This window comes from Propithecus coquereli, unplaced genomic scaffold (assembly GCF_000956105.1).
Source record: "Propithecus coquereli isolate 6110/MARCELLA unplaced genomic scaffold, Pcoq_1.0 Scaffold184, whole genome shotgun sequence".
NCBI classification, from domain to species: domain Eukaryota; kingdom Metazoa; phylum Chordata; class Mammalia; order Primates; family Indriidae; genus Propithecus; species Propithecus coquereli.
In genome coordinates this window covers 293,319-308,550 of record NW_012143190.1, presented here as the reverse complement: position 1 = coordinate 308,550, position 15,232 = coordinate 293,319, and the positions used below count along the sequence as shown (strand labels likewise).

At 40.2% G+C, this 15,232-nt stretch overlaps 1 protein-coding gene across 1 annotated transcript in view; it reads left to right on the top strand.

The window, feature by feature from the left end:
- Nucleotides 1-15,232, top strand: part of CERS3 (ceramide synthase 3) — a 132,524-nt gene that overhangs the window by 79,110 nt on the left and 38,182 nt on the right. The window contains exon 9 of the mRNA XM_012642688.1: nucleotides 6,465-6,618. Coding sequence (XP_012498142.1) covers nucleotides 6,465-6,618 — 154 coding nt within the window. The remainder of the gene's footprint in view (nucleotides 1-6,464; nucleotides 6,619-15,232) is intronic.

The window sequence follows — 15,232 nt, the reverse complement described above, 5'->3', positions numbered from 1 at the left end:
TAAAAAAATTCTTCCTGGTAAAAATATTTCTGTACTGACATTGACAGATTCTCATTCCTTGGAAGGTTGAGGAAAACCTCACCAAGCCATTGGAAGTTTGGGAAATCAGTTTTCAGTGGTTTTTGAAAGAATCACAAGATTGTAATGCTGAAGCACGTCAATCAGAGAGGCCGCTTCTCCCAGTTGCTCTGGCTTAAATAGTCTTCCTACAGACTTGAGCTTGTTATACAATCACCTCGGTGGTGTCAAAGAGGAAAATGTAGTTCCTTGTTGTTAGTCTGGCCCCAACCATCTGTCTAAAACTTGGAACTCTGTAGATTTATTTTTCATGGATATTTTATTCTGTCCTAATTTGTTGGGATTTTACTATGGACCAAGCAATGTGCAGATAATAGATGCCACTGAAAAGCAGCTCAGCTGATCTATGTCAAGATTCAGACATTTTAGAGACACTGTGGGAGCCAGTTTGCAATCTAGCTGCTCTGTTTTTCTTTCCAACTGCTTTTGTTGCACGTTTTGTGGTGAGATATAGGGCAGGGTGGGAAGAAAGCTAACTAGAGTTATGCCCATCTGAGATTTGTCTGGAAGCCTTGAGAAAAAGAACTGCAGCTTGCACATTACACTTGTCTTTCCCTTTTTCTGATTTTTCTTTCGTGTCCCCTGGCCTCAAGTGTGTTTACTTCCCTGATGAGCCCTGCTTTTGTGTTCCTGTGACTGTGGTCCCCTCCTCTCCTTTCCTCCTGCCATGTCTGGGGATCTAGTTAGCTGATTCTCAGTCAGCGTCAGCAAGAGTTAGCGACACTGGTTTTCTAAACATCATTTCACCAACATTGGCAGAAATTCAAATTGGTGTTGGTTAAATTGCTTTAATTTAATTTTCTGGTAATCCCATTTGTGTGCATTTTTATCCAAAACCATTTAAATTGCAGCCTTACCTTTTTCACATTGTGTTCCCGACTATTGTTTTTGAAATGATTTCTGTACTTTTGAATTATTGGATGTATCTACCTATTTGAACATTATCCAAATACCCCCAGAGAATCAGAAAGGCTAGAAAGACCTTTCTAATGTCAGGTAAACTATTCCCCTGACTGTTGACAGTTTTTCTCCACAAATAACAGGAGTAGATAATGATCCCGTGCAAGCTGGTTGATCTAAAGGGAAAGGACACTCTGCTTCACTGACTTCGCAACCTGCAGATTCAGTGTCTGCTGCAGCTGAGTTTGTAGGTGGTAGTGTGGTTTGTTGCTTCATTTGAACTCACCCCAACTAGGTGTTGTAAAGAGTCGAGGGGGAGCGAGACATAGTACCTACCCTCCAGGAGTCCACGGTGGCAGGAGAAGAGATCTTTTTATCTACCCCTTATTCATATAGTTACAAGATATATGAATATATATATATTAACATTGCCTGTGTTTCTCAGATGTTCCAAAAAGAAAAAAATAAAACGTTTGCAGCTATGAATAATGTTCAGATACCTAGCTTCCTTACCTCCAAGGGTGCATATGCTTGGGTAACTTTTTTCCCTTCACCACTGGTTCATCGGACTTCAAGTTTCAGCTTTTGTGAAAAAATGGTACCGTGGGAAGCCCACACATGAAAGGAAATGTTATGGGTGATGAGATTGTATAAATACTTGGAATGGCTAATACAGAAAGGCGAGTTTAAAAAATAAAGAAAAGAAAAGAGAAAGCTGAAAGCATCCAACAGTGCTCTTATCTGACATTCTTCAGTGGGAACCAAGGATGAGGACACAGTGGACCCTTCCTTTCCTCTGAAGGTCGGGAGCCTTGGTCCTGAGTGATGAGCAGAGGGCAGAGCAGGGTTCTGATGGTGCCATGTCAGCTAGCACCCTTTGCTTGGCCAGCAAAGGACAGGAGGGGCTTGTGCAATGTGAGAGGGGCTTGTGCAATGTGAGAAAGGCTCTGCCGAAGCCAGGCCACTCCCTTGGGCCACCATTGCAGCTGCATATCTTGGAACTAGATTTTCCAGTTACACAACTGATGAAAGAGACAATGCATTCTACTGTCTCATTCACCCATGAGACCTCAGAGCTCTCCCCTCACACCATGCATTTGGTGCCTTCTTTAGTTGTTTTTAAGTTTATGAAGAACAGCTACAGCCAGGCGCAATGGCTCACGCCTGTAGTCTCAGTGACTGAGGAGGGATAAGGTGGGAGGATAACTTGAGGCCAGGAGTTTGAGGCTGCAGGGAGCCATGATTGTGCCATTGCACTCCAGCCTAGGCGACAGAACAAGACCCCATTTTTCTAGAATCCTAGAATAAGGGACCTTACTCATAATTTAATCCAACCTCTTTATTCACTAATTCATTTGTTTAGAAATAATTTCAAGCTTACAGAAAAGTTGTAAGTATATTACAGAGAACTCCTATATATACTCTTTACCAGTTAGCATTTTGTTCGTTTACTTTGTTATTCCTTTCTTTCCCCTAACACACGTGTAGGTATATACACTGATGACAGCAGATTATGGTGTCACCGTTAGATACATTCACAGGTGACCAGAATAGCATGGAGACCTTCATAGTAAAGGGGCCCATGCTTTATGGATGAAAAGAAGTTCAGCTGAAAAGGGAAAATATATTCTAGGTAGAGACAGTGTAGAACAAGGCACAAAATTACCTATGGACCCAGAAACCCAAGGTGGCAAATAAGCTTTACATATATTATTTTCTTTAATTCCCATTAATAACTCTATCAATGTTGGCACCAGAATGTAAGCCCTACTAGTTCAGGGGTTTTCATCCCTTTCATTCATTGCTATATTCCTGGCTCCTACCAAGTGCCAGGTAGCACTTTAGTAGGCATTCAATAAAGGTTTATTGAATGAATAAGGTAGGTACTCTTTGCTTCCATTTTGCTAATGAAAAAATGCACAAAGAAATGATACAAGGTTACATAGCCTTGTGAGTAGTAAAGCCAAGATTTTAAGAAAACATGGGTAAATATGTTTTGTCCTGATAGGGATGAAAAAGGTCTTTTAAAGCATAATATGTAAGCTAGATATAAAAGAAAGAATTGATAGATCTGATTACAAAATTATTTTTAAAATTAATTTGCCAAAAAATCATAAACCAAGTTGAAAGAAAATATTGGACTATGTAAAGATATTTAGCATGATTAGAAAATAGTGCTGATATCCTTAATATATAAAGAGCACTTATGAATCAACAGAATAAGTAAATGCTCTAATAGAAAAATGGATAAATACCATGAAGAAGCAGTTCAAAAAAAAATATAAGTAACCAAATAAGATAAGCAATAAAATATATAAATATATGTATAAAATATATAGTCACTTCACATGAAATAAAAATGTAAATATAAATAGTGCTATGTTATTTTAGGTAGATACTGACAAAATACAAATGTTGGTCAAGGAGGAAGCAGGTACTCTCATACACTGGGTGTAAGAATATAGATTGGTACACACAGTCTTGCTAGAAAGCAATCTAACAGGATATTCCAAAATGTAAAATGAGTCTACTCTTTGATTCAGGATTTTAGCTATTCTAAGGGGATAATCAAACAAATGTTTTTACAAGTAATTCTCACAGTGTTCTTTCTAATATAATGAAAATTTGGGAAGAATTTAAATGTCTATCAATAAGGGCTTACATTATGCTATAACTATAAAATGGATTTCTGTGCAGCCATTACATGAGATAATATATAGTGGGGGTTGGTGAACTCTGGCTTACAGGCCAAATTCAGCCTACTGCCTGGTTTTGTTAATAAAGTTTTACTGGAACACAGCCATACCCATTTATGTATGTATTTTGTACATATGAAGTAGTTTATGTAATGCTGGCTGCCATATGGTTGCTTTCATACTACAATGGCAGAATTGAATAGTTGCAGCAGAGACCAAACAACCCAGAGGCCTGAAATATTTATCTTTCCCTTTACAAAGTTTGCTGACTCCTGATATATAGCTGTATGCATTGACATGGAAGACTCTTTGTAACATATTTATTATTTTTTAATTTTTTAAAATCCATATCCAATTTGTCTGGATAATGTAACATATTATTGATATTAAAATCGCATGTATAGTGTGGTCCCTGTTGTGTGTAATCATGTGGTGATGGGGGAGGCAAAAAGAGCACGTTAAAGAAGGTATTTTTAACAGAGATATCTTGAATTATGTTCACCAGAATATTCTGGGTTTCCTGTGAAGCTGTATGATTTTTCCTTAACATCTTTATATTTTTTTGATAATTCCTAAGTTTTTAAAAAGCAATAAAGTTGTTACATTTTTAAATTGGAAAGTAAACTTGAGAAATAATTGCATAAATAAAGTTAATAAATGGCTAATATCTTTATTATATAGAGTTCATATAATTGTTTTTCAAGCAAAGAATTTGAACTGATAACTCGCAAAAGAGGAAATAGAGCTACTAAGCAGACAAAAGGGAATTGTCAAAGCCTTGCAAATAATCCAAATTGAAAGTTTTTTGCCTTTTAAATTAGCAGATTTTAAACTTATTCCATACTGGTTGAGGGTTCAATGAAACATTTCTTTCATCAGTTGCTGGTGGCTTTATAAATTGTTGTAATTTTGGAAAATAATTTGGCAATGCCTTAATACCTTTCAATACACACCTTGAATTTATAGACCTCTAATGTACACCTTGAAATAGTAATCTCACATTTAGGAATATATACTTCCAAAATAATAATCTTTAATTTATGAAAGACTATATACACCAAGCTGTTTAAACAGTGTAAAATGTCTTTCATTTAAAGCTAACTGGAAAAATAGACCCAGAAATCCTAAATATCAAAAATTGTATAACTGTATCAAAACATCACAGGTACCCTATAAAGATATGCAATTATTATGTACACATAATTAAAAATAAAAAAAATTTTAAAGAGTAAAGCTAGATGGAATTGAACATAAAACCCTATAAGGGCTATGTTTACCACAGTGGCAAAAATCTCTGTAAGACAATACCAAGTGCTGATGGGGATGCAGAGCAACTGACATTCTCATGCTTTGCTGGTAGGAATGCAAAGCAGCCACTCTGAAAAACAGTTTTTCCATTTCTTACAAAATTAAACATATACTTACCACATATTACACAATAATTTCACCCCTCTGTACTTACCCTTGAGAAATGAAAACTTCTGTTCACAGATAAACATGTACATGAATATTTATGCACTTCTACTCAGAGTTGTCAAAAACTGGAAATAGCCCAAAAGCTCATCAGTGGTGAAAAGACAAACTGTGGTACATCCATCCAATAGAATACTACTCAGTCATAAAAAGGAACATGCTACTGCTACCCACAACTTGCACGAATTGTACAAGCAGTACACTGAGTGAAAGAAGGCAGCCTCAAAAGCGCACACACTGTGTGCTTTCACTTCTCTGTCCTTGAAAAGACAAACTAAAGGATAAAGAGCAGATAAGTGGTTGCCAAATGTTGGGGGGAAGGTGTGACTATAAAGGGAAAGCACCGGGCAGTTTTTTGGCATGATGAACTGTTCTGTATCCTAATTGCAGTGGTGGATACACAAGCCTGTACATGTATTATAATTCACTGAACTGTATACCAAAGCACAGTAAATTTTACTACATGTGAATTTTAAAAAATAAAATTAAAATATATCTGTATAGGAAAAAAATTGGAAGGTAATACATAAAAATTATAATATTATTTGTTTACAGTGATGGTATTATGAATAATTTTCTTTTTTTTCTTATTTTCCCAATTTTACATGAACAACTTTCTTATCACTAAAGTAATATAAACATATCAAAGAACTCTAAAATCATAGTATTGCATGAAGTTTGGGAAAGGAACAAATAGCCCTTCATACTGTAACAACATCTGAAGACACTGCGCATCTTGGGTCACCAGGGTCCATTCAAATTGTGCCCAGCAATCTATTTATGAGATTCATGAAGATGCAGTTTACTTTAGGAAGTAGAAGTGGAAGTAGTCATGGATTTTTTTGCTTGTTAAAAGCCTCTTTTATTTGGAAAATTTACTTTTGTAGAATTCTCCATTCACCTTTGATGCCAAATAAATGAGAATATATCATAAAGCAAATAATAATCCCATGTAAACATGCCTTACCTCATTTCTTCTTCAACACCCCCCTCTCCCCACACACACACCAGAAGGTAAGCACAAGCTTCTGTTTGCAAAGAGGAAACTGAGGTACAGAAACATTCTAGGTTCAACAGTGGGCAATAAAAATGCCATTTGTTTTAACTTTTCTCCCATAAGACAGATTGTACTTTTTTTGTTGCTTGTCAGTAATGATGATAAAGGTAATATTATCTTATTTTTTCTCCTGAGAATTTCCTGGACTTTATTAGAAATGAAATAAATGTTGTGCGTCTTGGGACAGAAAGTATTTGTTTTCTCACTGAAAATTCACAGGTGCTTCGGCTATAACGAGATTCTCCTGTTTGGTTTTTCAGGATTTTGTACTGCACGCTCATTCTGCCTCTGCATTACCTCGAGCCGTTCTTTTCGTACATCTTCCTCAACCTACAGCTCATCATCTTGCAGGTCCTTCACGTTTACTGGGGTTACTACATCCTGAAGATGCTCAAAAGATGTATATTCACGAAGGTAAGGGCTGTCCAGATATCATTGCTCTTAACAAGGGAACTTCATTGCCTGATTTGAGGTGAGGCTCGGACAGTGGAATGTTCAAGTTTATTCATAGTTTTAACCAGAGTTCTTTTCTAAAAATATGATCATTATTGATAAAAGTGTCTCTAAAATAGAGCTAGATTTTTCATAAATAGGTCTCTAAGGTGCTTTTAAGAAATTGCTTTTATTAGAAGATGTGTTATTTTGAAATTTTTTAATCCAAAAATTGCTGCTTTTTAAAGAATCCCCTAAGGAGTCAAAATTAGCTCTAGTTTGCAGCAAGCTTTATAACAATAGTTGAGCAATATTTCAGAGCCTTCTGTTTACCTTTACTGGGGATCCAATTTGCACATAATGCTCTCTCCTGAGCTTTCTGCTACTCTCTAAAATATTGTCCATCACTTGGCTATCCTTTGTTTCTGAAAACATCTTCCCTAAATAATAACAAATTAATAATACTTTTTAGGCAATATAGGTTTTCTGTTTGTTTTGCTTTGAATTCAGTTCTGTGTTTTAATTCCAGAACGTGGTGAGAGAAGGGCCACAGCAATGAGTAGGACACAGTCACTGACTTTAGGGAAACAGCCCACCATCTAGTGGGGGATATCTCACCTACTAGCAATGAGTTATAACACAGAGAATGTTCTGTGCTAGAGGTCCCAGAGACTTGCTGTGGAAGAAAAAATGAAAGAAAAGTTGATTCAAGAGACCAGGGAAAGTTTTATCGAGTGATGGATTTTTGACTTGAACCCTTAAGGCAAATAAAAAAATCTGATCACACTCCTTCTTTGTCTTGAAATCATACATCTAAGGGAGTTTTAATGAAGAGTCTTTCAAGTCAAAAGTTACAACTGGCCCACTTTTGAGTGTCACTATTCGTGTATAACATAGTATTGTATCATCAACAGATTAAGTGACTTGTATGTAACAATATGCTGGAAATTAGTTTCATAGGCTTATTTTTTTATCAACTCTTTGATTAATTCATTTTCTGATTTAGTAAATGTGTCTCAAAGATTGTTGAAGAGTTGACAGTGAAATGGACATTGCAATATTAATAATTGACCTCGGGGTTTTCCACCATCTCTTAGCTTCTAGTTCAAGACAGAGGTATGGGAAATTGGGCTACATCTGGATTAATCTATATAAAAGAAAAAAACCTTGAAAGTTTTTTTTAACGAATTCATTGATGCGAGCTTGTTTTCTCGAGAGCTGACTTTTCCCCTTAAAGTTGGAGTGCCAAGAAAAAAACTTCCATTGAATGGTTCTAGTTTATTAAAATTCTAAATGTTTTTCTATGGTCTCTGGAAAAGTTATCTTTTCACTAAGTAACTGATAATGTTGAAGTAATTGAGATAAGGTTAAGAATCTGAGCAGTTAGACAATTTGCACATCCAGTGGTTGGCATGAAGGAAGATCCCTGAACTGAGCCTGTAATTCCACTGGGCCCAGACTTCCAGCAGCTCCTGTCCCCACGCAGAAACTCTTCCCTTATTACCTAGTGAGAGACAATAATTACAGGCCTGGAAGGGATCCAGGCAAAGTGAAGCTTGGAGACCAGAAGGTACCCTTGTTTGGTTTCATTGTGATTTTCCTATTTCTAGTCTCTAATGGGTCACGCCAGTCCTAATTAGAAACCCAGTGGTTTAGGAAGCTGTGGACAGGAATCCCTGATTTCTCGTGCTGTACTTTGGAAAAGCTGTTTCCAATTGCAGTTTGACAGCAGTTGTGAAGGCCCCCACAGCCCTAATCCGCGCAGTTTGTATGACTTCAGCTGGCTCGCATGTGCACTCTGTTTTCCACCGCAGTGGCAAAACTGGCTGTGAAATCAGCTTATTCCTCCAAAGCCATAAAGCCTCCGTTTAAAGAATGCTATTTGAAGGCATGGTTGTACTGCAAAGGGGAGGAGAGGGCTAGAGGCAGAAATTGAAAATTCTTAGAGAAACAACTAACAAATCAGATTTCAACTTTATTTAATAAAAATTCAGCATTTAATGCAACCTCAATTGTTACTAAAGTGACTAATTCTTGGATACTTTATAAATGAAATTGCAGAAGTTCCATAGGTCTCTAATTTTTTTTTTTAAATCTTATAACAGAGACTGAGAATTTGTCACTTTTAGTTCCTTCTTTGGCAGGTTCTCCGTAAGTAATTTTGAACATACAAATGATAAGTAACTTGGAGAAACAAACCACCCTGTTTTGAGTGGAAAGTTACAAAATACTGTATTAATCATTTTTTGTCTCCATATTTTCATGGTAGATTGAAAAGAAATGATTATGCTTCTTAAAAATAGAATTTTTTGGTAATAGTCACATCTTATTTTCCCTAAACAATAGGTTATTGCATACATATGATGATTGAGAACCTGCCGCCATTTACTTTTACTCTTGAATACTTTAAAATAAGAGTATCGCTCTAATTTCAGAACACTAATGCATATGGGTCCCGCATAGCAGGCATCTTGCTGCTTGAGAACAAGGCTTGGTACTGAAACTTATCTGATTACTGTAAAATGGGTTGTTTTATAATGAGCCACCAGCCCACACATCACATCAGGAAATATGACAGGCTGACATATTCATCTTGTCATTCTCTTTGCAAATGTGGGAAGTGCTTTGAGAGGAAATCAGAAGGAACATAGTATGCTTTTGTTTAATATTACTTAAGAGAACTTGATCATCCTTAAGTTTTTATTTTCTCCTTTCTAAATATCATCTTGGGTCCTGGCCAACTCCAGCATGTCTCTGTGACATCTTACACTGGTGAATAGCCAAGGCGTGCAAGGGGGAGCTGGAGCTGCAGCCATTAAAGCCAGGATGGAGAAACGAGCCCCTTGGCACCCTGCCCCAGCCATCTGCAACTCAACAGGCAGTATCTCTTACGTTCATAGAATGACACTTTACATACGCTGAACTGTTCTAGTTAAAAAGGAATACGAGTAAACATGAGGAAACTAAGGCCTACACCAAATTCACACTAATTTCATGACAAAACTAAGACTAGAACTTGAGTCTCTGAAAACTTGTAATACTTCATCTTTTTTTAAACTATTCTTTATTTGAATTACGGACAGAAAATTATTAACCAGAAATAACTGGAAAATTAATTTAAAGTACTTATACGGAATTAAAAAAGTGAGTACATAAACAAATTGAGTAATCAAGATTTTAGATTAAAGTGCAGCACAAATCCTTTCACTTCTGAACTTTTTAAAAGCATAAGAAAATGTACTGTTAATTATTTTTTAATCCCAAATCATTTTCAAGTAAAGCAATTAGATAGCTAAGAGTGCAGGCTCTGTGTAGATTCAAACGCTCTCCCATTCACTGGCTGTATGATCCTGGGAATATTACTTCTGTTCATTGCCTTAGTTTCCTCACCTGTAAAATGGGGATGATGATATTCGTACCTGCCTTGAAGGATAAAGCCCTTAGAACAATGTCTGGCACATAGTAAGCCATGATAAGTGTTAGCTGCCATTATCATGATCAGTATTACCACTAAGCAGGTTCTTTCTACTAAATTACAGAGCGTCTGTAAATGGGAAGTTGCCTGGCAGTCGGCTCTCAGCAAGCCTCTTCCTTTTGCTTAGACAGGGCTACAGCTGGTATCAGACGTCAGTCCTTGACTTGCAACCAAAGGCTCCAGTGACAGTTTTCTAAAGCTGTCTTCTGCCAGTTGACTTTCATGACTCACATTCAGCTGATCTTTTTTGACACATTCTCTCAGATGTCAACATATCGGGGAAGAAATACAAAATCCATAACATCCAAGAAGTCTCCAAGTCTCTTTTGTTAGTAGGCAAGAGCAAATATAAAACTGCACTTTGCTGAGCAACACTTCATAAACACATCACAAAGACTGACGATTAAAATAAAGTATTATAAAAATGCTATCAGCTTATATTTTTTATATTTCTGAATATTTGTACAGATTAACTAGTTTGACATTTACTCAAGCAACAGCAGTGGAATTTATAAACTTGTAATGATAAAAATACTGTGTTAAGATGCTTGGCTTAAAGAATTCCAAACTTGAATATTCTTGCACACTATGCAGCTCAGCAATGAAATAGAATTCCCATAGCATTCTAGAACTGGAAGAGACCATTATTGTCTACCAAGCCACTGCGGCTCCTCTCCCCAGGGCCTTGCTGTTGCATTGCAGTTCACCACTCACACCCACATATATGAATTCAGACTGACTTTGAGTCTCATGTCACTCTGTGAAGCAGCTATTATTGTCCCTCTTTCACAGAGGAAGAGAACAAGGGTGAATGAAGAAGTAACATGAAAGCTTAATGTCACACAGCAGTGGAATTCGCACCCTTGAAGCCTGACATTTCAGAGCCCATGTTGCTAATACTGTGCTCCTCTGCTCCCCCACAAGTTTTGTAATTGTGAACATCTGTCCTAAAAACACAAGTAATACGTATTTTGTGTGTGAGTTTACGTGTGTTTCTCTGGGGCACGCATTTAGTGGGGCTTATGCTCAGTTCTCACAAATTTCGTAACGGTATCTTTGACGTGGCTCAGTTATCCTTGTTATCATTACTTTACAAGTAGTGAATTCTGGCTCTTCAGAGAGGGCTCTCTAGAAAACCTCATGAAGGGTATGCCTTTTAGGGGATCGTCTTGCTTAAAGCCATCATAAGCTGGATTTTTACAAACTGGAAAGGGTAGAGTTGTTTAAAGAAGTCAACGGTGAATAGCCAACCATCCACAGGGCTCTAAGATAATAAAAGCAAGAAAATGTACTGTGAGAGAGAGGGCAGGGCCCGCGGTTAAACTGGCTTCTGCCCAGGTCTCTTGCTCCCATAGAATTACTATCGCTTTGCCGTTGACCTCAAGGCCTCCGGATCAAACCCACAGATTTGACAAGGGCACTGAGATGGGTGCTCGGGAGAAGACCCAACCACACATACAGAAGTTGAGGTGGACGCAGCACAGAATAGAACGGAGGAAGTCATTTGCCAAATGGGAAATGGAGGCTCGGAGCGGGCAAAGGCCTTCCTGAGGTCGTGCAAATCAAGACTGAAACCCACACAGTTTCAGATAGCTTTTCTCCACCCCGGGATAACATTATTCAGGCATTTTCTGAATAATGTGCAATTAGGATGTGCCATATCTTTTCCCAAGCTATTTGGAAATTCTATCTTTTTCTATAAAATGATTCCTCTTTCCGTTAGGATAGTTGTTGTGATCTCCGCATGCAGATGCCGCAGCTCCTCTCTCTGCTGCTGCTGACAACAGCATGTCTTCTTAGCTCTTAATCCCAGGCAAACTGACCTCTGATGGAAAAAGATTATATTAGGATTTTTAAATGAGTAAAACAATATTTTATTTCAGTTTGCTTCAGTCCGTCTCTGTTTCTTTGGAAGCAGGCGTGGAGAGCAGCTGGGTGCCAGCAGCCGAGTGAGGACGGTCACCGCGAGGAGGTTCCGCTGCCGGGTGTCTGTTCAAAGCAGCAGATCTCGCTTCCCCGCAATTGCCCGTGACTTATTTAATTATGTGAAGGATTTTCCATATTTACTTTATGACATATTAGCTCCCTTGTGTATACCCTTAAAGTTCTTGTCTAGTATATTTTCTAACAATGGTTTTCAAAATACTAGTTCTTTGGAGGTGCTGGACTCCTCGCGTCTTTGGCTTCCAGGGAGGCAGCTGAAGCAGTTTTAAGATGAAGGGGCTTGTTCAAGATGAGAGGTGCTTTCTGAAAGCAGAGCACTGATGCCCGAGGGGACGCAAGTCCCGACTTTCTTTCCTCTGTCCTGAATGTGGACCACGATGTCCCCCGAGCCGCTGCTCCTATTCTGCTGAAGTGGGAAAGGAATTTGAAGGATGTGGAGGATCTTGGTAAAAAGAAGTCTTTAAGAACCTCTGACAGCTCTGGTACCCATGATTTAAAAAATCATTTCACAAAAATGGAATGAATTTTTATATAATCCTGAAAAAAACAGATAGTCTCCATTTTATTAGTACAGAAACAGATGCACACACAGATGTCGTATATGGAATCTGAGTTTTAGACAAGGGGCACAGGCACAATTCATGGCCTGTTAATAAATCTACACATTCACACCAGGACGTGAAAGCTTTATTAATGGGCTCCTGAGCCACAGAGATTGGTAAAAACAGGTGTGGGGGAGAGTCCTGCGGTCAACACTGTCCCTGTTAATCTCCCGCTGTTTTCTGTGGCCTACCCCACCCTGTGGCCATCTCCCCACCTCCACCACATTAAGTCTCAGAGGAGAGCAAAAGAAACCCTATTCCTGAAAACTCATTCAATGTGTAGATATGGATAAAAGAAATGAGTTTTTCAAACGTTTTCATTTTGATATATCATGCGGGCTTTAGTGCCTGAGTGATTCATGATGCAGATGGCTTGATCCGTGTTCTGTTTTGGGAACAGCAAACATGCCGTCTGTGGAACTTGGGACTCTCAAAGGGGCTGTGTTCTTCAGATGGTGTCTCCTTGCCGCATGTACCTGGCTCAGGCAAGCCTGAGGACAGCAGCCCTGGGCACATACTCTTCACATAGCTCCACAGCCCCTGCTCTGGGAGCCTGACTTAAGACCTGTCCTTTTCAGCTGGCCTCGGCCTCAGTATTGCTCCAGGCACGTGGCATGCGTCTGTAATGTGTTCAGTATGAACCTGGAAATGTGGTCACATCTTTCAAGGGAATGAGTGGAATTGGTTATGCCCAGTCATTTGGCAGGGATGAAACCACTGACCCAGTCCCCAGAGCCCTGCATGGAAGCCCAACGTGACAGGACATTGGCTAAGGTCAGAACTGGCCCTGTATGGCAGCTACAAGGGGTGACCGCCTATAGGATGATTGGATGGTAGACTCTAAATCCACCTGCACTCCTAAAACTCTCCCTTACCCACTCACCTGGATGCGAGACAGTATGAAGAATATGGAGGAAGCCTGGGCTCAGGCAGGGCCTCAGGATTGGCCGTCTGGAAAAAGAGAGTCATGAGGGGAGGGTGGGACTCAGTGGGATTGCACAGGAGTCCAAAGCAAGCTTTGAAGCCTTCCATTGCCATTGTTTTTCTTGCTCGTGTCAGTTGTGAGTCTTTGTGTGTGTGCCTGTGCGCATGTGGGGGGTGCACGTGCAGGAGAATCTGGGGGATCGGAGCTTCCATGCCTGTGAGGGAGCGAGGGGAGGTGGGCCAGGCGGAGGGAGAGGCTGCAACAGAGATCAACTGAGGCAGGGCCTGGCTTCTGTGCCCCAAGGTTAGCCGGTCACCGGATGTGGGCTGCCCACATCTGGAGAGGGGACATAACTCTGGGCAAGGCCGTTCCCTTCAGCCAAGGAGAACACCCAGAGAGGGACACAGCTGTAAGCCTCCCTCAGTGGGGGGATTAGAGCCTCGGTCCCGAGGGGCTGGCACTGCACCGTCCACGCGGCCTTCCATCTGTGCCTTCCCTGTCCCACACTCGATGCCACTCCGTGAAGAGTACCCTTACCCTACATCTTAAGGCACACTAGGGATCAGAGGGCTTGGGGTCCCAAACACTTGGAGAAGTCGTTGATTTTTTTTTAAAATCTCTGTTTTCTCAGAGCTAATAACTGTCTTATCTTCCTATAGGGCTGTGGTGAGGATAAAATGCTATAAGTGAAATCACTCTCTAAACTGTGAGGTGTGGAGAAACGGTGGTGGTGTTAGAACCGTGTTATAACCATACGTTCCATAGTTTCCAAGCCAGTCTCTCCCAGTTATTCTTCCCTGTTCCCCCCTCACCCCCAAGACATTCATTTCTCTCAGGTTGCATGCCCTTTTCTGACATGTGGGAAGTAGTTCCTGAGCCTCAGCCCTTCTGGAAGGCATGGAAGCTGCCGAGGTGTCTGGCGAGAACACCTGCCACTGCCAGGGTTCTGGAGGTGGGGGGAGGGGCACTGCAGTGCCGAAGCCCCTCCCTGGTCACTGTCTTAGGAAGGAGGTTGGAGCCAGGCCTGGCCCTGCCAAGACTCTCGAGGAAGGTGCTTGGGGGCAGGCGCTGGGGCTGGCAGATCTGGTATCTTGTCCGTCTTACATGCTTGTTCTCAGTCTCCAGTGGGAACGTGTCCCTCCTGGCCCCCCCGGCTCTGCAGGAGATCCTGGCAGTCATGCTCAGCCCTCCCCATGAAGCGGCCTCTAAGTCAGCAGCCCGCCTCTGGCTCAGGGCTTCTCCACAGTGGCACTACTGACATTTGGGCTGGGGTAGCTCTGTGTTCTGCCGTCTGTCCTGTGCACTGTAGGATGGTGAGCAGCATCCCTGGCCTCTACCCACTAGATGCCAGCAGCAGCCCCACCTGTGGTTGTGACAACCCAAACTGTCTCCAGTTTTACCAAATGTCCGCTATGGGGTGGGGGGTTGCTCTGGGTGAGAACCACTGCCTATCCACGTGTGGTTCCATTCCTCTCTCTGGAGAGGTAAATTGGGTTTTCTTCTCCAAGCACAGGAATGGTATTGTTTCTAGATGTTCCAAAGCCTGCATTTTATTGTGTCATTTATTTATTTACTCCTGTCCTTTGTGCTACTGCATATCATATATTTTCACCATATACATAATTATATGTGTATTTAATGTATCTATTT